Source organism: Anastrepha ludens, chromosome 2, assembly GCF_028408465.1.
Source record: "Anastrepha ludens isolate Willacy chromosome 2, idAnaLude1.1, whole genome shotgun sequence".
NCBI classification, from domain to species: domain Eukaryota; kingdom Metazoa; phylum Arthropoda; class Insecta; order Diptera; family Tephritidae; genus Anastrepha; species Anastrepha ludens.
In genome coordinates this window covers 122,410,982-122,435,826 of record NC_071498.1, presented here as the reverse complement: position 1 = coordinate 122,435,826, position 24,845 = coordinate 122,410,982, and the positions used below count along the sequence as shown (strand labels likewise).

General features: G+C 39.2%; 1 protein-coding gene across 1 annotated transcript in view; it reads right to left on the bottom strand.

Annotated features, from left to right (window-relative positions):
• LOC128854753 (uncharacterized) overlaps nt 1–24,845 on the bottom strand; it is a gene marked incomplete at its 5' end in the record, with an annotated part of 196,228 nt that overhangs the window by 13,567 nt on the left and 157,816 nt on the right. The window contains 3 exons of the mRNA XM_054089118.1: nt 12,681–13,299; nt 18,455–18,684; nt 18,848–19,053. Coding sequence (XP_053945093.1) covers nt 12,681–13,299; nt 18,455–18,684; nt 18,848–19,053 — 1,055 coding nt within the window. The remainder of the gene's footprint in view (nt 1–12,680; nt 13,300–18,454; nt 18,685–18,847; nt 19,054–24,845) is intronic.

The window sequence follows — 24,845 nt, the reverse complement described above, 5'->3', positions numbered from 1 at the left end:
AGGACAAAATCAAATAAAAAAACACCAACAAACATTCAATTTGGCTAGTTGCTAAAGTTATTCAATATTTGCATACCGAAGCTCGAGATGGCGCACTCTGTATGTTTCCAAATTGTGGAAGTTTGCTTTGAAAACAAAAGAAAAACAAATCTGGTCACGATAGATACATAGAGCACCTCTTCCATTTTACGCTCAACATACTCGGCCTACTGGACAAGCAATTCATGCAGCTATTGAAATTGAAATTTGCATTGGTCGAGCCAAGAAGCATCAAGAGATTTGATGGCTTCTAAAACACTCAGGCTAAAAAGCCTATTGTATTTAGGGAGTAGTCAAGGGGGAAAGGAGAAAAGTATCAGGGAAAGAGATAGGAAAGAATAGAGATAGAGACAGAGGTAGTTAGTCCTGTGAGAATTTTCCAGATTCTTTCGTAAATCTGGAAATATCCTCCAGTTTTAGAGAACGAATATTACTCATTCTCATGACATCGGAACCCAAAACTCGTAGCCGTGCTCTAGCAAAGGCAGGACACTCACAGAGAAAGTGCTCAGTGCTATCCGCCTCCTCCAAGCACGACAGGCACATTGGGTGCTCAATGATTACAATGGTGGTTATATACTGCAGCGTTCTGTCGCAGTTATTAATCGATTTCGCGCTAAGTTCAATTCAGTTCGAAATATCGATTTGTGATCATTCTCAACTTATTGGCCTTTATACCTCGACTACGTCGATCTTACGTAAGAATCTTGGCTTATAAAATACAGGAGGTGCAAGAATTCAAGCGAAATGACCATCGTTTATGTCACATTTTTGCTCATTGAGCTAACGTGAAGCTATCCGAAAATTAGCATTTTTGCTGTGTTTAGTAATGAATTATTTTCTGGTTAAATGGTTTCGCCCATAAACAAAATTGCCATTAATGGGGCAAAGACAATTTTCAAGCCGTTAAGGAGTCACCATTAATTTTATTAAAATAGACTATTTCGTGCGGCAGACACGTTAACGGCATTATCGCTCCTTATTGCTTTCGAAGTGAGGAAGGAGCTGCAGTTACGGTAAATAGTGAGCACTATCGATCCATTCTGACTGAAGTTTTGGTTGCATATCTAAGCAATGACATTTGGTTCCAACGGCGCAACTTACAGAAGGACAAAATAATTAACGGAAAAAGACCAGTGGTTCTGTAAGGTAACGGTGCATTACAAACTTACAAAACGATATATTTTTTAATGAAATAAGTTGTGTATGTTCTAAAAATTTTTATTGGATGAGTAGAAATAATTTATATTGGGCTGACAAGGCGTATAATGAAAATTAAATTATTAAATTCGTACTTTTCTATTAAACTCGTTTCCGTCTTTTTAAAAAAATTCCGTTCATAGCAGCGAATAAACAAAGCTTGATATAAGCATATACCCAATTAAAGGATGCAAAACATTACGCCTTCCATGGAAGCTAATATAATAGATGGTATGTTCATAGCGACCTCGGTAGTCTAGCGTAGTGCACTAGCCTGCCATCCCAGAGGTTATGGGGTCGAATCCCACGTGAAGCACCGTCCGCACACTTTTCAAAATTTATCTACTTTCTCTCTTTCTAATAACTTTCCATCCAAAAAACATTTTCAAACTCACTCCTCAAACCTAAACTTATCCTTTCTATCCTCACAACTTTAGCGAAGTCCTCAACCATCTGTGCGATCCTTCTGGCAGAAAAATGTAAAACACAGATGGCGCTCCAAGCAGTAAGGAGGCGTTGTTCCTAAGTTTAGGACTGATAGCGGCTGGCTAATCACTTTCCCTATCAGATTAGCGTAACCAACGCAAGACAAATGCCTTGTCGAGGCCCTCTGCTCCCGAGAGGACTGAGCAAGGAAAAAAAATGGGGGAACCAGCGTTCCCCTCTAAAATAACGACGGTTGAAAAACAAAAACTTCAATTTCCTTGGATTACTACCTAATTTTACATCTACCTTCACCTCCGAAATAACAGATATCGATGAAGCTGCAAGGCTCAAACCGGAAAATCGCAACATGCTCATCAGTTCAGATAGTTTTCTTCATTTCATTCACTTATATATATATGTATATAATGGACACTTACATCATTTTTGTGTTCGCCTTGATGTTGTTCCACAAATGGAGGGGCCTACAGTTTTAAGCCCACTCCGAACGTCAGATACTTTTTATGAGGAGCTTTTTCAAGGCAGAAGGTTTGCCATTGCTTGCCGAGGAGCAAATGCTATTAGAAAAAAAAATTTGTTCTATTATTTGATGTTCATGTGCGGAGATTCCACCACGCAGATGCTATCGAATGGAATAGATTTCATAAACTGAAATCTGCGAAGTAGAAAATCACCTCATACGTAGAATTGAAGAGACTCTTATCGGACTGAATAATATTAACATTTTATATACACCAGTCCATATTAGCATAGCAGCCTACATAGATTCTACCTTCCTTATCAACAATTATACAGAAGAGGATTTTTAGAACTATTTAAGTGAATTCATTTCATTACAATTAACTCGGAGCGACTGAATGAGCTCTGACTATAAAACGTTGCATCAGTTAGCTCTACAAGATGGGAACGAATCACTGAAGATTAATGCAAGCACATCTGATAACAAAATATTCAACAGCGACTGAATGCATATTCAACCGTTAAATTGAAGTTTAGTGGTAATGATATGTAAAAATAATTATTACATAGTTTTTTTAAATTATAATAATAAAGTTTGTAATAACTGCCCCAAATGTAAATATTTACGGTCACAGCCAACCGGCCCGATGATATTGTGCTCGAAACTAGTCGGGGAATGCCTAACTAAAAAGTAACCCTCGTAAAAGCAAAGCTCGAATACATGGTGGCAGAGGTATATATTACGAGCATCTGGGGCTCTCCTTCAATTTTCGGCTTCCCGACTACTGTAGTGTCTTTCAGGCTGAAAGCCGGCCATAAAAGCCGTGGCACTGTTACGGTATGATGCCATACCTGGGGATCATATCTACATTTTCACTGATAGACAGGTGATGATAAAACCTCACACAAAGCAGTCGACAACCTCCGAGGTAGCCATGAAATGCCGCGTATCTCTTAACGAGATGGGTGAGTCATTTCACCTAATGATAACACGGGTTCCTGGCAATTGCGACATTGTGGGGAACTACAGAGCCGATGAACTAGTGACTGATGAGTACATAGACGATGAAGAAGTTGTAAGAGTAGCGAATGAAAGATGGCGTAATGAAACCACTTACAGAAAGGCCCGACAGCTGTGGCCGACTCTCAATGCAAATGCACGGAACGTTTACTAAAAAGAGATAAGTATGGGTTTTTTAGTAAGAGCGCTTCAACTTTTGAACTTTCTTGAATAAAACACAAACGGTTTGACTTTTTAACTAATTTTTTTTTTATTATCGAGTCTGAACATATACATTTAAGTATGAAATTCGATTTCTTTTGCATGACCACCGAGTGCACGTTTTACGAAGTCCAGTCGTTGAACCCAATTTTCGAACACTCTTTTGCATAAATCGGCCGAAATTCCAGCAATTTCGCGTTCAATGTTGGCTCTGAGCTCATAAATCGTCGCCGGCTTGTTACTGTAGACCAATGACTTCACATAACCCCAAAACGGGACGGGTTGTTAAATGGACCGTAAAATGGCCGTAATGCTCTTAAAGTAGCAGCAACAGAACGATTATTTTCATAAAAAATTTGCACGATTTGCAATCGTTGCTCAAGTGTGTAGCGTTCCATGATGAAATGAATACTAATGAAGTTTACAAATGACAAGCGAAAAATAAAAAATATTGCGTCGTTCGCCCTCCCTATCGGAAAAAAGTTGAAGCGCACCTATTGAACAACCCTATACAGTTTTAACATTGTCTAATCAGTAGACACACCCAGATAATGACGAAGCAGAGGAAGAGACGATCCCGCACCTTCTGTGTCACTTTCTTGCTCTATCCAGACGTAGGCTCGCTATTTTGGGTAGATAATCCTTTAATAAATTGTAAGATCTCGGTTCTGTCGGAATTAAGGACCTTACAAAATTTTTTAAAAGTACACACTGGTTTTGTACACACATGAGCCTGAGTGTGTCCCACAGTGGACAGCTGCTTCAACCTAGCCCAAACTAACCTAACCCTCGTATAACCGTAAATCGCTCGTTGTTGCATTGCCATCCTCTGTCTCACCTCCTATCCTCTCTGACCTGTTCTTTCTCCTCCTTTTTCCTCTGCAGTGGTATCAGAAAGGGAGAATTTCAGTTTTCGTCCAAGAGCAGACTCTTTTCGCTCAAACATTTGGCCTAACCTAACGCGAAACTTGGATTTATATGTAGGTAGCAGAATGATCTATATCTTTTTAAAGATTATTAAAATTAAATATGAAACAAATAAATTTTCCAAGTTGGTTAACAAGTCCCTGTGCTATGGTTTATTTAACAAAGCGTTTGTCTCTAATGAATACTCAAATTCGCTGATTATCGTCGAAACGACAAAAATAACCGATTTGGTGGTGCTCTTATTATTGTCATTACTTTCGTTGCTTTCACTTCTTTTATTTTCTGAGTGATGACATCACGTCATTTAACACAATGCTCGATAATTTGTTTCCATTACTCATTGAGATAGTGTAAGCTCATATTTATATGTATTAGTGCCTGCCTTTCGTCACTTTGACCAACATTCTTTGCATTTTCCTGAGCCTGTTTTGCTATACTAAGCCCTATACAGGTATATGCATATATCCAGATGCACACATACTCACATATACTCGTTTATATACGACAATATTAATTGCACTTGTTTTTATAATAGTACTCAGTTGTAATGCTTGCTGTGGCATGGGTGTTCTCCCATGAGGCGGCAATTGTAGCTATGCCCTCACTTCACAGTAAAATTGTGCTTTTTCGTGTGTGAATCATTTTCATATATAGTGAGAAATTATAGTTATATTCACAGGATAGTCGACAGTTATTTTAATATCAATGGTTTATTCATACGAAAACTAACACAATGAGTATTTACTTTGATATGAACCTTAAGGATACTATTCGGTTTCGTTTAAGGGGACAGATACCTGAAACAGCCATATTTTCCCTTCATTAAAATTATTTAAAGTGAAGAAATCAATATATTTTTTTCGAAATTGGCATACAGTTTATTTATACATTAAAATAATATACAACATTTTCCTATTATTTTTGCTTCTAAAAAATTATTTTCTCGAAAAATGTTCGGTAACTTGAAACACATTGAAAGTAATATCATAAAAAAGATGTGTGCAAAATTCCAGTTATCGTGTACGCCAATTCGAAAAGTATAGTTTTGAGAAAAACGCGTCTAAAGTTTGAATACATGAAAATTCAACCTCTCCCAGCGCTCGAGCGCAAAGAAAGAGTCGTCACGGTGACGACCGATAATATAAGAAATATCTAATATTTAAATTTACGTTCTAAAATTTTTTTGACATATTCTTAAAAGATTATATTAACATTTTATGAAAAAAAAAAATTTTTTTTTCGAAATTTTACCGCTATCTGTCCCCTTAATATAACTTGTTGAGATTACATGACTTATATATGTATGTGCATACGTAATTTCATGATTTAAGCACATCCAAAATTATAAAATTTTCTTGTAAAGAATGAGGAGTCAAATAAACTGTGCGTTCCTAGCATATTCATTTCCTCGATATAATCAGAGGTTTTTTGTAGTATTTTGGTTCTGTTATATTTTCCTCGAAACAGAAGAATTTTGTTTCAAGAAGTGGATCACTGGGCAAGTTTATTCACAAGTTGCTCTGCTGTTAAGCGAAAATTATTGCTAGTGTTAAGAAATGGACGCCAAAAGGGAAATGATTGCAACCTCATTTCATAAGAAGATATTTCAAGGTCAGAGCTTAGAAAAGTACTGCCGTTGGCTCACCAACAACAAGACTGAGCTAAATTTATGATGTCTATTGATGAGGGCTCATAAATAATTAGAACAAATGTCATTGCAACTAAACTTTGTGGAACGAACCCGAAAAATTTAGTATTTCCGCAGCCAAGACATGCTATCATCATCACTCAAAGCATTGCTTTTTTCAGCTTTTGCTTCGTAGTTCGTTTCCATTGCGTCTATCTCTCGGTTCCGTGGCCAGATTAGAAATAGTGAAACATTTTATAGTCAGATGAAACTGAAATTGTTATTGTGTTATTTAGTTCCAAAGGACATGGACAACTTGTTCGAAGATCAAGTTATGATTTTCTTAACCCAAAACATATCACCAGGAGAGTAAAGGATGGAGGTGTCCAAATCAGTAGCGTTTCGGACAGATTTCAGTGAAGCTATAGGTAAAGAAAATCCTACAAATCAGAATCAAAGAGCTCGGAGGACTGTGAGAAAAACGTGAAAGGCTGTTCTCATCGAGAAGTGTAGGCAAATGCCTCGTAGGCGCGCAGCAGTACACGTCAACAAAGACCATTCGACGATATAGTAGTAAGGTAAGCCTCATTTTATGTTCCACAAATATTGAATTAATTATTTTAAGCATTCTTCTTCTTCTTAATTGGCGCTATAACCGCTTACACGATTTTGGCCGAGTTTAACAAAGCGCGCCAGTCGTTTCTTTCTCGTGCTAACCGGCGCCAGTTGGACACACCAAGTGAAGCCCAGTCCTTCTCCACCTGATCTTTCCAAGAGACCTTCCTCTGCTACCATCAGCTGATACCGCATCGAATACTTTCAGAGCCGGAGCGTTTGTATCCATTCGGACGACATGACCCAGCCAACGTAGCCGCTGGATCTTTATTCGCTGCGCTATGTCTATGTCGTCGTAAAGCTCATACAGCTCATCGTATGAGCTATTTTAAGCATTGCGTCTGATGTAATACGTTGACTTCAATACGCGGAAATACGAGATTGTTCAATAAGTTTTACAGTTCTATAAGAGATAAGTTGAGAGAGAGCATAAGGGCGTATGTGAAGTTTCATTTCACTCTGTCAATTATGTAGTTCTTTGTTTACAAACCATTTAGTATCGACGTGCCTCAGTTTTTTCTACAATGGAAAAAATTAAGAGCCGTGCAGTGATTGAATTTATATTTTCGGAATGTTTATAAGCAAAGGAAATTTATGAAGAAATTTTGAAAGTGTATAAGCACTTTTCGCCAAAAATTAATACAGTAGAAAAATAGGTGTCTGAATTTAAGCGTGGTCGTACAAGCCTTGAAGACGATCCGCGTCAAGGACGTGAAATGAAATTTTAAAAGGTCGAGTCAAGAAGCACCAAGAGATTTGGTGGCTCCTAAAACACTCAGGCTAGAAAAAAGCCCATTGTATTTAAAGCTCTGGAAAGGGGGTGGATGGACAAGGAGGGAAGGAGAAAAGTATAAGAGAAAGAGTCAGGAAAGAATAGAGACAGAGATAGAGATAGTTAATCCTGTGAGAATTTTCCAGATTCTTTGGCAAATCTGTAAATATCCTCCAGTTTTAGAGAACGAATATCACTCATTCTCATGACATCGGAACCCAAAACTCGTAGTCTTGCTCTAGCAAAGGCAGGACATTCACAGAGAAAGTGCTCAGTGCAATCCGCCTCCTCCAAGCATGGTCGGTCATAACAGCTGTAGAAGCGTAGTTTGCAGCCCTTCTAGATTCTCACTTCAGAGATGGAATTCATAAATTGGAATCTCGCTGGAACAAGTGTACTCATAATCAGGGAGATTGTACTGTATATAAAAAATAAAGTGTATTTCAAACCATACAATTGCGTTTTTCTGATGTAACCGCAAAACTTATTGAATAGCCTAGTACTATAAATTTGAATTAGCGTTCTAAGTAATGATTCTGAAGTTCGTACATACAAAATGAAATGTCACGGACATTTTTTGATAAAATATTTTATTATTTGATATTTTTTATGATTTCTAGTGGATCTTTTTGACTCTTTATTTGATAAGTATCTATTTTAAAATAACCAGCTTAAGAAGGGGTTAGATGATTGAAAGGTTTTACAAATATATTCTTTGGAAAATTTTACTATGGGTCCCCTCCCACAAAACTTCACATATATAAGTTAGTTTGGGGAAAAAGAAAACCTTGATTTTTCCGTAAGATTTTTTCGCAAATGGTTCGAAACTGTTTCTTTGCTCGATCTTTGCCTCTTGCACGATGCTAAGACTATTAACATGCCGGACAACTACGATTATTACTGTGATTTTAGCGACATTTTCGAGAGCGGACCTGCCCGTGAGAGGGACATCTTTAGCATCAGAAATGCCGAAATGGTATCAACGAAAAATAATTGCATGTTAGCTCTTACAGTATCGGCACCATAAACATCATTCGCCTATATCAGAAAAAAACTTTAAAATATACCGAATTTTCTCTTTTTTAAGTTCCATTGCTAACACCCTGTAACTAACAACTGAATGCAACAAAAACAAAACAGCAAATAAACTTTTTTAATATGAAATGTTACCTTAACAACGAAGATAAACTTTAAATTATTTGATCACTATGAGAAAATAATGGACTTCTTTAATTAATATTGCCAGCGCTATATAATTTTCCCCAGGTAAAACCAAATATGTATATAAACCAGTACTTTGAAATTTTTTACTGTTACTATGACTTCTATTTTTTATTAACCATTCAATTATAATTAAAACTTTAATTGATGTAAAGCACCAGTTGATGAGACTATGGACTTTTGCATTTTTTCATTGAAGTGAGAATTCTATTATTCTAATATATTTCAGCCGATATTTGTACCAAATCATGAATAATTTAATAACAGCGTTTTGAAATGTGAGCTTATTTGCATTTCGCAATTTTTAATTTCACCGAACGCGCTGTAACGGTTTACTTACACCTACAAACATGCATACACCAATACATGCGCGCATTTACTTTCGAATTTTACGCAACCGGCAAAATAAAAATAAACCATTTCCGCTGATAGAATTTCAAATACTGAAATGAATCGTAGCATTCGAAATAAAATGCTGCTACGAAGAAAAACTTTGCAAAAAAAAAAACGAACAAATTGCTTGTGCTGGCGTTGTATTTTGTACGCAGCGGCGTTTGTATGTGGTCAATGGTCCACCACCACCACCACCACTACCAGCGCAACCGTAACTATAAATATGGGCATATTTTACAAAGGTACTTGTGCACCTGCAATGTAAACTGCCAAGCCACCACCAGCTCAAATGTATTACGCGCACGATTTGCTCATAAACCACGTCGGCCGGGCCTTCTATCAACGCTGCAGGACCAATACTACATAGTGGGTGTTGTATACTCATACTTGCATACAGGGTTTTCCAATACAGACACTTTACGGTGTGTAATGAGTGATTATCGGTGATCAGAGAGATTAATGCATGAAATGAATGATTATCTTTTGAGTTGTAATTTTTTTTTTTTTTTGCATAAATTATTATTATTGATTGAGTTTCGTTTTTTTGATAATATGACAGCGGCGTCCCAGAGGTTGTGGGTTCGAATCCCACGTAAAGCACCGTCCTCGCACTTTTCCAAACTTACTTACTTCTCCTGTTTGTAAAAGAAAAAAATTCATTCATCAACTCCAAAAACTTGCAAAACAAGCAAAATCAGTGGCATTGCATCAGTGGCGCCAGCAAGAGGAAGCGGGCAGCCGTGGTAGTAGTACCATCGCTTCACTTTCAAACTTCTTTCGAATTCCTTAAATATATTTTTAATAGGTAAATGAACTCAAACTTAAATTATTTAAACCATTTCAATGTCAATGCCATTGTTGTCAAATAAACACTTTAATTTCAATGACAAAATTCTTTTTCCTTCTTTTTGAAACCCAAAACATAAGTAAAGGTGCACACCAAATATATTTTTTCTGTCATATGATACCTCACTCCAAAGCAAAACCATAGCTTACTGTCAAGTTCAGAGACCCATTTAAATTTAAATCAGCTTAAGCAAAATTTTACTGTATAGTATTTTTTTGAATTTATAATTTTGTTATTGACTTTTACTTGTAACAATGTTTGGTTGTAATTATATATTTTATTGATGAGAAGACAAAAAGAAAGTATAAAATAAAGCCATTCTATCAGAAGGCGGGCAATTCAGTCTTAACCTGGTAGTTGAAACGCAGTCATTTGCCCTAACTACAATAAATAAAAAAAAATCTTTTATTTAAAAGGAACGTTTAGTCGGCAGGTTTGCTCTAAAGCTCTTCCTCGATAATAAAGACTTTTCAATAGCGCAGACACATCACTTTTGCGAAGTCCTCAACCATCTGTGCGATCCCTCTGTCAAATAGATTAACAAAACCAACGCAAGACAAGTCTTGTCGAGGCCCTATGCCTCCGAGAGGAGTGAACAAGGAAAAAAAGAAATTATATGACAAAGGCTAATTTCTTAAGCGTTATTTTTCCTCTCAGAAATAAAAATTTGTATTTGAGTTAAATTTTTTTTTAGTAGATCAGAAAACCAAAACTGTTGTTCGGCTCTAAGTGAACTTGAGGGAATCAATTGGGTCACGAAGTGGTTGTTTTACGAAAAAACTGAGATTGTGTTCTTGATATACGAGAAAAATTAACCAATGACACTTCGCTACCGGTCGAACAACGACTGATTGGACGAGTTTGTGAATACATGTAAAATTATCGTGCAGATTTCGGCTAGCGATAAGATTGTGTTGGTGATAGCCGAAAAAAATTAACGCAGCAATCATGTTGCTTTGTTGCTCTCTGAACAACGATTGATTGGGCAAGTGTGTGAATACATGTTAAATGATCATACCGAATTCGGTGGTAAACCGCCCCGTGACGTGGCAGCCGGGAACTTCGACTTCACAACTTCACCATAGTTATTGACCAAACCTGGTCCTCGCATACAATGCGTTATGCGTTTCATGACTATATCACAGGGCCTTATTAAGGGGGAACGCCACTGTGCTCGGTCAAAAAATATTCGAATTTTGGGAATTTTTTTTGTAAGTATTAATGATTATTTGAGGATCAGACAAAGGGCAATTTATTACATATGTACGAGTATTAAACTATGTTGATGTAAACTTTTATTAAAAAATAATGAAAATTGACAAATTTACGTAAATAAACGTAGTGAATTAAAAAAAATGACGTCATCTGGTAACAGCTATTCGGCAGTGAGTAATCATCTGAAACCGAAAAATCAAATATTTTATTAATCTACACAATAGTGGCTATCATTGAACGTAGCCGAGTTTTGTTTTTTTTTTTTTTGACAAAATGGTGCTGATTTAAATTTCGATGTGTGTTCTTCACCATTTTTTTGATTTCCAACAGGCCTAAAAAAATAGTTGTTTTCAAAACAAACACAAATAGTTGTTTGATAACAAAAATTTTGAAAAAAGAAAATTAAAATCGGTTCATTAGTCTTCGAGAAATCTTTTCCATCGTATCAAAAAAAGTTGTTTCGAAAAAAACGCGTTTGAAATAAAGCATCGTATCGTAAGCGCTACGGGGCCGAACCGACGGGCGCTCACTTAAGTGCACATAGAATCGGGAATAAAGCGAATTTCGCTTAAACATTTTTACCACATTTTCTTGAGTAGTTATACTAACAATTTATGCAAAAGAAAATCGATTTTTTTTAATTTTCACAGTGACGTTCTCCCTTAACAAATTTCGACGATTTATATGCTTGCTGTGTTTTTAATATTTTTTTTATGAAAATATGGCTCATTCTGCTACAAAAACAATATAAATCTCAATTGCAAACTTTGTACAAATTAAAAAAAAATTCAACAAATTTTATCAACATTTCACACTTTTTAATCAGAATCTTTAGCAAAGTTTCCTCCCTGCAGTTTTATAGCCCATTGAATTTTGATGAAATGAGTTAAAAGCCTGAAGTGGGGCTCAAAAATTGAGTTGATTGTGTTTTTTATTTTTGCCTGTATGAGTGTTAACTGCCATAGAAAGAAAGCCCGACATTTTTTTTAAATCTTTGTCTAACATACCATAACATATATTCGAAATTGTTCTATAATATTTGAAGTATTCTGATATTTTTCATTGAATATTTTAAAATAATGGATATTTTTGGTCGCCAATTTCGATTTAAAGTACTTTTACTCCACACAGGTCATCAATTTAGTGAACATCACTGTATAGTAGGGCGGGTCGATTTAAAAATCGCTCATTGCTCTGTGAAAATCGTATTCTAGGGATCAAAATAAGGAACTTTGCCGAAGGAACCATGCCTCTAAAACGAATTCTGATGTCCCCCAATTTCAAAATATCACCATTTTTGGCCTTTGCATGAAAAAATCAGCTAAATGGCTATGTTTTTTCATTATTCTTATTTATTTAAAATAATATTTATTATTTATTTATAATAATATCTATTTTTTCTCTTAAGAAATTTATTTAGTCAGAACATATGTAAATGAAAAAATTAATTTAAGTGAATTATAGAAAAGAAACTAAAAAGTTCGACCCAAATTGGGGGACATTCGTTTTAGAGGTATGGTTCCTTCGGCAAAGTTTCTTATTCTGATCCCTAGAATATGATTTTCACAGAGCAATGGACGATTTTTTTGCCTCCCCACAAATCGACCCGGCCTACTGTATCGGTATAAATACATTTGTGTGGGTAAATTTATATCTACATACATATTTTCATATATACAGGTATGCCCTCGTTACTCACTTGGTGCTTGCGTTGTTGTTGTAGTCGCCGCTGTTGTGGTCGTTGTGACCGTTGATTCCGTTGCACTGTTGTCCGCATATTCGGTTGTTTGAATTTGTTCCACTAAAATCAGCTGATCATCGAAATCGCCAAAATCTTTTCCATTACCATGAGCTGCGCCAACGGCGGCGTCAGCGTCTGTTGCTTCCGCTGTAGCGACATGGTTGTTACTGTCGTGGCCGTTTTTGTAAACAGCCCCAGCACCAGCGCCATGACCACCACCATTGCTGCCGTTTCCATTAACATTTCCATTTCCATTGCCGCTGTTGTTGTTGTTGTGCTTGGAGTTCTTGCCATTTTTATTATTTTTGCCATTTTTGCCGTGGCGCGCCGCATTGACAGTCGCACTGGTAGCGCTACCAGCGCCATTTCCACCGTTACCATTGGCGTTACTTCTGCCATTTCCATTACCATTGCCGCCATTGCCCCCATTGCCGTTGCCGTTGCTTTTGCCTTTCCCGCTATGATAATCGCCATTTCCGGCATTTCCGTTTTCCTCATTTCCGCTATGCAAGGGTATCGAATCTGGCTGCTCGATATAATTGTCCTCCATGGATGTGGGTTCCGATTTTCCCTTTGGCTGCATTTCAGTTTTTTGCAATTTTTGTTTTTTGTATTTTTTTAGCCATATTTGTTTCATGTTTTACAGTTTTCCATTGTTTGCAGTTATTGAAGTTGGTTATTGCAATTTGTTGAATTTTTTTGAAAAGTATCATGGATTACATTTGTTATTGTTGCATTACAGTTGAAGAGCAATTGCGGTAAATGGTAAATGTTTTTCGTGTCGTGAAACATAAAAGTAAATAAGAAAGGTGGAGAATAAAAATTTAAATATTTATGTATAACACAGACATTCATATATGTCGCTTTAAATTCCTTACTCCTGTAGACCTATACATTTTTTATACAATACATATACGCATACCTATACATAGTTTGGTATATGGAAAAATATACTTAAATATCAGCAATGTGCTTTGTGATTTGTGCCTCAAACGAAGCTGTAGAAATAAATCTGAATGCTGTTAAGTTAAACGAGTTTTATTGTCGTTAACTTTGGCACAATATTTATGTTGGCCTGTAGAAACTTCAATGAGAATCTCAAATTTAGGGAGGCCACATTTCCAAAGGGTCGGGTGGGTTTTTTTTTTTATGAGAAGAGCACAAAACTAAGCTTTATGGTGCCATTCTCTATGGTGGATTGCAAGCGAAATATATTTAGCACTCAAATTACGTACAAATACTTGATGAAGGTAGGAGGCTCAATAACAGCAGTTAGGCAAAAAACATATTTTTTTGTTTAAACTCACCTAATACCTTAGAAATTAAATACTATACGAATTACGATGAAAGAGAGTCTCTAATATCTATACTTTGAATTTCAGTATTCGCTTCTGAACCTGCTTAAAAATACGCAAATGGGACTCAAATTACACACACCTAACTCTGATCTTCGGTGGTAATCGGGTGCCTTACGTTAGCTTCGGTAAATACTATGATGTTTTGATCCCAGAGAGAGATCAATAATTAAGACCAGAAAACTATTAACAGTATTTCAACCCACTTTCTACTCCACCAGATCCAAAACCAGTCATGGTAGTGAATCTGAATGGTAGACGAAGGCACTAAGTGCTCCTACGCTACTGGACAGATGGTTACGGTATTCTTAATGGAAGTCATGGAAGTCTTTGCCATTTCGAATGTGGTATACTGGCTAATTGAGATAAATTGGCGGGGTAGTAGCCTTTGATAACCCATGCTGTTCTTCGAAATTAGCCGACGAATGTAAAATAAAACTGAACAGTGTTGCAAAACACAACAAAGTTTGTATTATTTGGATGCTAGACATTGTGGTAGTGCAGTTCGCTGACAAACTGGCTGATGAAGTCTCTGCAAGCATATGACAAGGCCATAAATCTTATCGAGGAGTCAGTTCTGCATCGATTGAACTATGGACTCACGAAGAAGACTCAGAAGACGTTGGTCAGAGTTGGGCTCCTGCAGGGTAGCCAAGTGCTTTGTGAAATAACCAAACACGAAACTAGCAACCTTTCTCCTAAAACTTACTAAGAATTACCTAAGAGTATTGGAGGGTGTAATCACAGCGCACAACGCCTGTGATCAGCATATGGTCACCACGTGAATCATTGGCAACCCAATACACTAGGATAGGCATATGGAGAAAGAGAACACTGCATATCATTTTCTCTGTAGCTGTCTGGTGTTTTCAGGAATTAGACTTAAGCTGTTGGGTTGCGATGTACTGAGTATGAGTAAAGTTCATACACTTCCTCTTCCGGATCTCTTCAGATTCATCAACAAAACAACACAAAAAGTTGCTGAAGAGTGACTGCATCCTGTCTCTCTATTCCTTCCACTGTTACAGGTTATCAAGCAAATGATGAGATACAGTCATGTTAACAGTATTCTATTATGGGCCAAATCGCTCTAGAGAGTTGCAGCTTTACAATATATTAACCTTAGAGTCCCCTTTGAATGCCTGCAGCCAAGAAGAGAGCACTATCAAAAAGAAATCTTTCTAAGGATGCGGTAGGGCCGCCACTGCCGAATGGTTTGGTGCATGAATACCATTCGGAGTACGAAAATTCGAATATCCGCACATATAACACCAAAATGAAGAAAAAGTTTTTTTGGTCGGGAAGAACATAAAGGCGCACGCCACAAATAGGAGGAGAAGCTCGGTAAAGTATGCAGCCACAAGGGAGGTCAAGCAATTAATTATAGATCTTTTACAGTCAATTGGCTATCAGGACCAATTGATTATAGAGATTTAGGGAGAAGGTAGAAAGAAGGTTTATTTCCATAAAGGGTTTTACATGACTGATAAGTCAATCGATACTGTTCCTTTAATAACTGCTACATCTGCTTGGAAAACGCTGTACTAATTCGGAAGTCTAGAATTAAGCCTATCAAATGAAGAGATCTTTTCAAAAAGCTGTTTCACCAACCTTTCATCCAATTTCGAATCATCCGTGAAGATGTTGCCCAGATGCGGTTCTTAAACGCTACATGCCTTCTACTACAATTTTTACGTGAAAACCCCGCTTAATCGCGGGATAGGTACGCATTGAGTGATGAGTCACAGCGGGGGTCAAGCAAAATTATGTAGTGGAATGGACTGTTAGCAGATACCGTCCGGTTCACGTCGTCGTACGGTGTATATCGTACAAGTATGGGTCATGTGGCAGAGATTGAGGACAACATTTCCGCCGGATTTGGCAATAAAATCTTGTTTCCTACGCAGATGACGGCGTCTTCCTTTCATCTCGACGTCTAACAAAAAATACACGGATTGGCAAGTTCCGATGTGTTTGTCTAATATATTTTCCTCAGAGAATGCGGTTTGGTCTGAAGCAGTGAAGTCTAAACTAGAAGGTTTAAGACTTTCAGTGCTTAGAGCTATATATCTAAGGGTTTCCGTAGTAGTGAAGTATCTATGGATTACTCCAGATATGAAACTGACATTACAAACTCACGTTGAGCTTGAGCAAAATCGAGTGCTGAAAAGTTTTGGATAGTCTCAGAGAACCTTTAGTAAGACAGAGAACCTGAGATCCACTATGGTTTTCTGATATACATAGCTTCAACTACTCCAATCGTGGGGTATTCTGCTGTAACATGGTTGCGCAGAAAAATGTTTCCAACAATGATTTGCGTGTTAAACGGGCTCCAAAGTGCGTGTGCGTGAACTTTACAAACACCATGGATAGAACGCTCATAATGTTTTGTTTTATAGCATTTGCTACCTCGGGTCTTAGCAGACTATGTAAAGACTGCCTTCTCATCGATTGTGGCACAACGCTCGGAGTTACCTACACAGCGACTTTTTTGAAAGGTTATCTAAGCAGTACCTCATGTTTTTGGAGCAAGCTGATACTTGGAATCCCTTCTGGAAGAAACTATGTCGTTAGCTTTTCTACAACTGAGCAATGGAGGATCGCAATACTCTTTTAGAGAGCTCGGTAAGAACAATCTATTCAATGGTTTCCAGAGGCAAAATGTTACTGGATCAGCATGGCATTTGGATGGTAACACAAAATGCTTTACTGCTGTAGGTAAGATGACAAAGGTCTTTTAATCGGCAGTCTTTGCAATACTGAAAGTAGCAGGCTGGTTAATTGACGATAGGTGCCGAGGAATTCTCTAAAGTTGTTAAGGGCCTTAAAAGCCGCCCACAACTCTTCAAAGTACCTTAGTACTGCATGCTGAAGTTAAACTCCTCTGCAGAGTGGGATGAGCTTTAACTAATGTGGATGCTGGGACACTGTGGGGTGCAAAGGCTGATGAATTGGCGAACTGTGGTTATTTTCAGTATACAACTAGACCAGTTTTCGGGTCAAATATAGCGTGAACATTCAAGTACATAAAGGCTCTCTTTGATACATTTCATGGTAACTGCAGGTACATTGCTGACACTTACAAAACACACCAAGTGTTTCCTGAAAATATCTGATAGTGTCCTTCTCAGCTAGAGGATCAGTAAACTTCGCGCCCTGGCAAGACTAATTACAGAGCACAACCCGTATGGAAGACATACTGTCACCATGGGCATCATCGAAAATCCAATATGTTCCTCTCGTTTGGAGGATGATAATAGTGTAGAAAATGTTCGGTGCCGCGGTCCTACCTTGGCTAGACTTAAAACATAAATAAATAATTGGCGCGTATACTTCTGTTAGGTGTTTGGCCGAGCTCCTCTTCCTATTTGTGGTGTGCCTCCTGATGTTTTTCCACAAATGGAAGGACATACAGTTTTAAGCCGACGCCGAACAGCAAATGGTTTTTATGAGGGGCTTTTTCATAGCAGAAATACATTTGGAACTCTGGAATTGCTTGCCAAGGGGCGACCCCTATTAGAACAAATTGATTCAATCATTTGGCTGTTCCATGCACGCTGATTCAAATCTATGCAATCCCGAATTATATTCACGCAGCAACGCATTCGGGTCGGATGTTCTGGGAAAGAACGATCTTCATTCTGTTTCGCTCTACAACTCTACAAACTGCTTAAATTCATAAAAATCTTCCGGCCTTAAGTGCAATGGGCAATATTGCCTGATTTCAGGAATTTAAGGCATCGTGAAAATAAGTTTTCGAAATTAGAAATGAGGATTATTTCGTAAATATCGGACTATCTGCTTTTTCTAATAGAAACATAGAAATTAAAAAATTCTTTTGACAACAATTTCCTTTGGGTTGTCATCTCGTCGAGGGTGAGCACAGAAGCCTAAAAGAATCCACATAACATAATTCTACCGCAAGGCAGAATGTGGCATATGCCTACAGGGTAGTGGCGGTTACAGCGGGCATCTTTCTTGTATCAAGCGAATCGCTATATAAACGTGCAAGTTAGGTATATCCATAGGCCAAGTAGTAGCTGTCAAAGGCAGCAACCCTACCAAATCCGTGCTAATCTCTCATCTTTTCGAAGCGAACAGATTACTAAAACCTAGTCTTAGGGTCCTACTAGAGTTAAAGAAAAATCTAGAAAATATACAATACTATAATTTTACCTTCATTTTCATAATTTATTCGGATTTATACGTCAATCGCAACACAAAAATAAACTCCTCTAAGCTGCCATCAAAATATCGATTAGAAAATATTGGCAGGTAAAATATACCCGCACATCTCGGAGTGAGTGCAAATGCCAAGGCTTATTGCTAATCGACAGAATCGTTAACAACGTCATTATGGCGCTTCACTTCACTTACCGGATATCCACGAAAGATGTGCGTCGCCTGTTTTCGTGATGTCTGCCTTGGCGATGTTGGTGGCTGACGGTGTGTTGTTGTTGTGGTAACTGTTGTCAATACGGGGGGTGGTGGAGGTGGCGGCGGTGCGCGTGTTGTTGTTGTCGTGGTCGTTGTGGTTGTAGTTGTTGTAGTCGTTAGATAACCCAATTCAGCTAGACGCTTCATGTGAAAATCTTTTTGAGCCTCAACTGTGGAAGGAAGAAGAAAATGCATTGAAAACAAGGCAAAAAGAGCAAAAAAAGGAAAGACAAATGTTTGAGCAAAACAAAAGAAATTAAATTAAGCTCATTTATTATTAATTGATTTGCACATATATACATTTTTTGGAAAATTAAATAAGTGCACACTCACCAACACATGGATTAAGCCAGAGTAAGCGCCGCCAGCCCACACACTGATAGAGGTATTGCGGATCGGAGCCCTGACAGGCGCAGGTTGTGCGCAACATTGTACCAAGTATACCAATCATAGCCGTGCGACAGCCACTGGGTCGTCCGGCGCATTTCTTTGTCACACTATCCACCGCACAGGCCTGTTCGTAGTACTCCAATTTGAGCCTAAGTTGGGGAAAAGAGAAAAAGGGCGAAAGATGAAAAACAAGAAATGAAAGTGCATTTATTAGTCCATTAAACTGAAATTGAACAAATATGCGCCCTCGACGATGGCTACGACGTTATCATGCAGCACGTGCAGCAACTAGTAGGGCGAAAATCGTTTGTCAGCATTTTACCATACGCTGGACAGACCCCTGAGCAGGCAGAGACTCACGTGAAAAATTGCTTAAATAAGCACTTGCCAAAACTAATTCTTTACACATACCCCTTTGTGCATGTGCAAGTTCTCTCCCCCAACCAAGAATGATGATGGTCGCTCTGTAACAGCAGCATCCTTTCACAATACTGCTTGCTTAAAATACGCTGGCAACATGCTGATGCTGGCACAACATCTTGCCAACACGTTCAAGCTCTAATTGCCATGTCGTCGTTGTCTTAAGAGCGCTGCAATTAAAACATAATTGAAGTTTTCAACGCTTCATCGTCTGGGCTTGCCTCCGCCATCTACATAAAACGCTAGTGGCAAGTGCGCTAGCTACACTTCGCACACACTTTTAGCCAGCCAATTTTCAATAGTACTGTGGAAAGCAGGATGCAAGTACTTTGTGCTTGTCATTTGAAATTGTGGCTCAACCTTCGCCTAAAATGCAGAAGTGCCTTAACATTTTTTCTCTGCTGTTTCTGTGGAACACTGAGATTGGTATTTTCTTTCCGTTTCTTCAGCAAACTATCGGCTTGCCGCAGACAATCTCGACTCTTTGCTTACTAAACTGCATTGCAGTCACTGAGACTGACACTTTGGCTGCGGGTTGAGTGAAAGCGAAACAAGGAAACTTCCTAGCGGAAACCACGTAGGGTAGCAAAACGTATTCGTAAATGTTGCTATGCTGCACTCATCTATATTTGTTGGTGATGTCTTGTACTCCGTTGGATTTTCGCTTGTAGAGTGAACACCGTAGTTAGAAACTTTGTTATTTTTATGTTGCGGCATGAAAGTGTTTACGAGGGCGCTTCAATAAGTACCCGTGTTTGACGACAGAAGCGTTCCTGAGGGAAGTTGGTGTTAGCATCGTGTGCTGTCATCTATCAGTCGAGGAAAAAACAAATTTCAGACTGATTGATAGGTTAGTTTGGATTTGGCAGCTATACGAGTATGGCATATTTCGTGATTTTCGCTAAGATGGAGAAAGAGCAGTATTGTTCGGTAACTAGCTTTTTGTTTTTGGATGGAGGAAGAGGAGATAAAAGCAAGCCTGGATGCTGTCTATGGGGACGTATCCCCATCTATGGCCACAGTTAGATATTGGTTGAACAAATTTAAACGTGGGCGAACATCCGTCTTTGATAAGGAGCGACTAGGATGCCCACAAGACGTGGTTACCGAGGAAATCATTCAAACAATCCATGATATGATGCTCGCTGATCGACGAACGAAAGTGCACGAAGTAGCAGAGGTCATAGGTGTGCCGACCGGAACGGCAATTAATATTTGTATAAGTTGGCGATGAAAAAATTGTGCTGCGATTGCTCACAAGCAACAACAAGTGGATGCGGCTGCTAACTTCGTCACGCACCTTGTCACCCACTTTGGCACCGCTGATGAAACCTGGATTCATCGTTACACTCCAGAAACTAAGCAACAATCAAAATAATAGATTTCTCCTGTTGAATCTGATCCAAAGAAGGTGAAGTAAGGTTATGGCAACGATTTTTTGGGATGTAAACGGAGTCGTCCTCATGGATTTTTTAGAAAAAGCACGAACGATCACTGGACAATACTACAATGAGTTATTGGACCCCTTTCACAAATACTGAAGGAGGCACGGCCACATTTGTCTAAAAGGAAGGTGCAGCTTCACCACGATAACGCACCAGCACATTCATCCGAAGTTGTCCCCGCCAAACTGCATGAAGTGGTGCCGCACCCCGTATTCACCCGATCTGGCTCCCTGCAATTTTTTCTTCTTTCCTAACATGAAGACATGGCTCGCGGGAAAAAAATTTTGTTCAAACAAAGTTTTCGCCGAGACTGAGGCGTATTTTGGAGAGTTCGGCTAATCCTATTTTTGGAGGGGTTAAAAAAGTGTTTTGACAAAATGCTGTCTTCATTAGCAATACAGATAATTATTGAGCCTGACACCCCCCGCGGATTTTTTAACTCAAAAACAGTGCAAGAGATTAGAGAGCTTGATTCACCACTTAAATGCAGTGCTTAGGCAAAAAGAGATTCTGCCGAATTTTCTAACTACATAGCAGCACCACTTTTATGCTCAAAGAGTGGGGCGCCAGAAAAATGTTAAGATCTTAAGGCACATTTTGCTAACACGGACAAATGCAGAGAGGATGTTGAGGAAATATTAGAACACCTTTTGTGCGTTTGTCCGGCATTATTAAAAACGTGTTCAAAATGCCTGGGAGCCCTATTGTTTGAGGGTCTGGAGGACGTCTCAAAAGCGGATCTCTCAGCTCTGCTTCGATTCGCCCAAAAGCGCTGACATCCTACATGATGTCTACTTTCGGTATTCATAGAGGTTGGTCTCCATCTGGTATCGCTAGGAACCAGAAGGTCTATGCGTGGCTTGTTGCCAACCAGGCTAACCTAACCTAACCTTAAGACATATTATATTTTCAACTCTTTATAAAATAGCAAAAATGTTGTTTCTGTGCGAGTTTTCGAATGAGTCCGATACCAATAGGCATCGATTACTTCTTTGGGATAATTTTCTTCGATACTATTAACATGTACAGTTATCGAGTGCATGACAGTATCTTTCAGCAGTTGTAACTTTCTCTTTATAAAAAGATCCATTAAATTAGACTTATGCGTTGGTTTATAGAGGAAGATTTTTTCTTCTTCTTCTTCTTAATTGGCGCGATAACCGCTTACGCGATTTTGGCCGAGTTTAACAAAGCGCGCCAGTCGTTTCTTTCTCGTGCTAACCGGCGCCAATTGGACACACCAAGTGAAGCCAAGTCCTTCTCCACCTGATCTTTCCAACGCAGAGGAGGCCTTCCTCTTCCTCTACTACCACCAGCTGGTACCGCATCGAATACTTTCAAAGCCGGAGCGTTTGTATCCATTCGGACGACATGACCCAGCCAACGAAGCCGCTGGATCTTTATTCGCTGCGCTATGTCTATGTCATCGTAAAGCTCATACAGCTCATCGTTCCATCGTCTGCGATATTCGCCGTTGCCAACGTGCAAAGGTCCAAAAATCTTACGCAGAATCTTTCTCTCGAACACTCCAAGCGTCGCTTCATCGGATGTTGCCATCGTCCAAGCTTCTGCGCCATACGTTAGGACGGGCATGATGAGAGTCTTGTAGAGTGTTAGTTTTGTTCGTCGAGAGAGGACTTTACTGCTCAGTTGCCTACTTAGTCCAAAGTAGCACTTGTTGGCAAGAGAGATTCTACGTTGGATTTCAAGGCTGACATTGTTATCGGTGTTAATGCTGGTTCCTAAATAAACGAAGTCTTTTACAACCTCAAAATTATAATAGGTCTATTTATAAGTTCGTGCGGTTTTACAACAGATGGCGTAACTTGATTATTATTCCATCGATCCACATTTCCAAACATTCATTGGAGAGCTACTGTCGTAAGGCACAAACGTCAGTATAAGTTTTTTATTTGAAGCGTAAACAACAATATTTTTACCACACTTGAAAATGTCGAATTTCGTGCCAAATAATGTGTTTTTGCGGGGAATTCTTCTTCATTATTTTAATATGAAGAAAAAAGCAGCCGAAAGTCATCGTATCTTGGTGGAAGTTTATGGTGAGCATGCTCTATCTGAGCGAACGTGCCAGAAGTGGTTTGCACGCTTTAAAAGTGGTGATTTTGGCTTGGAAGACGAAGAACGCGAGGGTGCGCCGCCAAAGTTCATGGATACCGAATTGGAGGAATTGCTCGATCAAGATCCGGCTCAAATGCAAGAAGAGGTTGCAAAAACTTTGGGAGTTGATCAATCAACCATTTCCAAACGTTTAAAAGCCATGGGAATGATCCGAAAGGTAGGCCATTGGGTGCCGTATGAATTGAAGCCAAGAGACGTTGAACGCCGTTTTATGGCATGCGAACAACTGCTTCAACGGCACAAAAGAAAGGGTTTTTTGCATCGAATTGTGACTGGCGATGAAAAGTGGGTCCATTACGACAATCCAAAACGTCGGGCAACGTATGGATACCCTGGCCATGCTTCAACATCGACGTCGGCGCAGAATATTCATGGCCTGAAGGTTATGCTGTGTATCTGGTGGGACCAGCTGGGTGTTGTGTATTATGAGCTACTGAAACCGAATGAAACGATTACGGGGGATGTCTACCGACGACAATTGATGCGTTTGAGCCGAGCACTGCGAGAAAAACGGCCGCAATACGCCGATAGACACGACAAAGTTATTTTGCAACATGACAATGCTCGGCCACATGTTGCACAAGTGGTCAAAACATACTTAGAAACGCTCAAATGGGATGTCCTACCCCACCCGCCGTATAGTCCAGACCTTGCGCCATCCGATTACTATCTCTTCCGATCGATGCAACATGGCCTGGCTGACCAGCACTTCCGTAATTACGATGAAGTCAAAAAATGGATCGATTCGTGGATTGCGGCAAAACCGACCGAATTTTTCACAAAGGGAATCCGTGAATTGCCAGAAAGATGGGAAAAAGTAGTAGTAAGCGATGGACAATATTTTGAATATTAAATTTGTAACCATTTTACGTCAATAAAGTTTCAAATTTCGAAAAAAAACCGCACGAACTTATTCATAGTCCTATTAACTGTCAACAGTGACGTGAGTGCCGATACGCGAGTGCGCCGACTGTTTGTTTGAAGACAGGAGGTACTTCGTTTTGTCCTCGTTCACCACCAAACCCATTCGCTTTGCCTCTTTATCGAGTTTGGAGAAGGCAGAACTCACAGCGCGGTTGTTAAGGCCGATGATGTCAATATCATCGGCATACGCCAACAATTGTACGCTCTTATAAAATATTGTGCCTGAGCGATTAAGTTCTGCGGCTCGTACGATGCTCTCCAACATCAGGTTAAAGAAGTCACACGACAGCGAGTCACCCTGTCTGAAACCTCGTTTGGTATCAAACGGCTCGGAGAGGTCCTTCCCAATTCTGACGGTGCTGCTGGTGTTGAGCAACGTCATCTTACACAGCCGTATTAGTTTTGCGGGGATACCAAATTCAGACATAGCGGCATACAGGTAACTCCTTTCCGTACTGTCGAATGCAGCTTTGAAGTCGACGAAAAGATGGTGTGTGTCGATTCTCCTTTCATGGGTCTTTTCCAAGATTTGGCGTATTGTGAATATTTGGTCGATGATAGACTTTCCAGGTCTGAAGCCACACTGATAAGGTCCAATCAGTTGGTTGACGGTGGGCTTCAGCCTTTCACACAATACGCTCGCTAGGACCTTATAGGCGATATTTAGAAGACTAATCCCGCGGTAATTGGCACAAATTGCAGGATCGCCCTTCTTATGGATTGGGCAGAGCACACTTAAATTCCAATCGGCAGGCATGCTTTCATCCGACCATATTTTGCATAGGAGTTGATGCATGCACCTTACCAGCTCCTCGCCGCCATGTTTGAATAGCTCAGCCGGCAGTCCGTCGGCGCCCGCGGCTTTGTTGTTCTTTAGCCGTGATATTGCTATTCTCACCTCGTCATGGTCGGGTAACGGAACGACAATTCCGTCGTCAACGATTGGGGTATCGGGATCTTCACATTCTCTATGACATGCGCAGCTGTCCCCGTTTAACAGGTTCGAGAAGTGT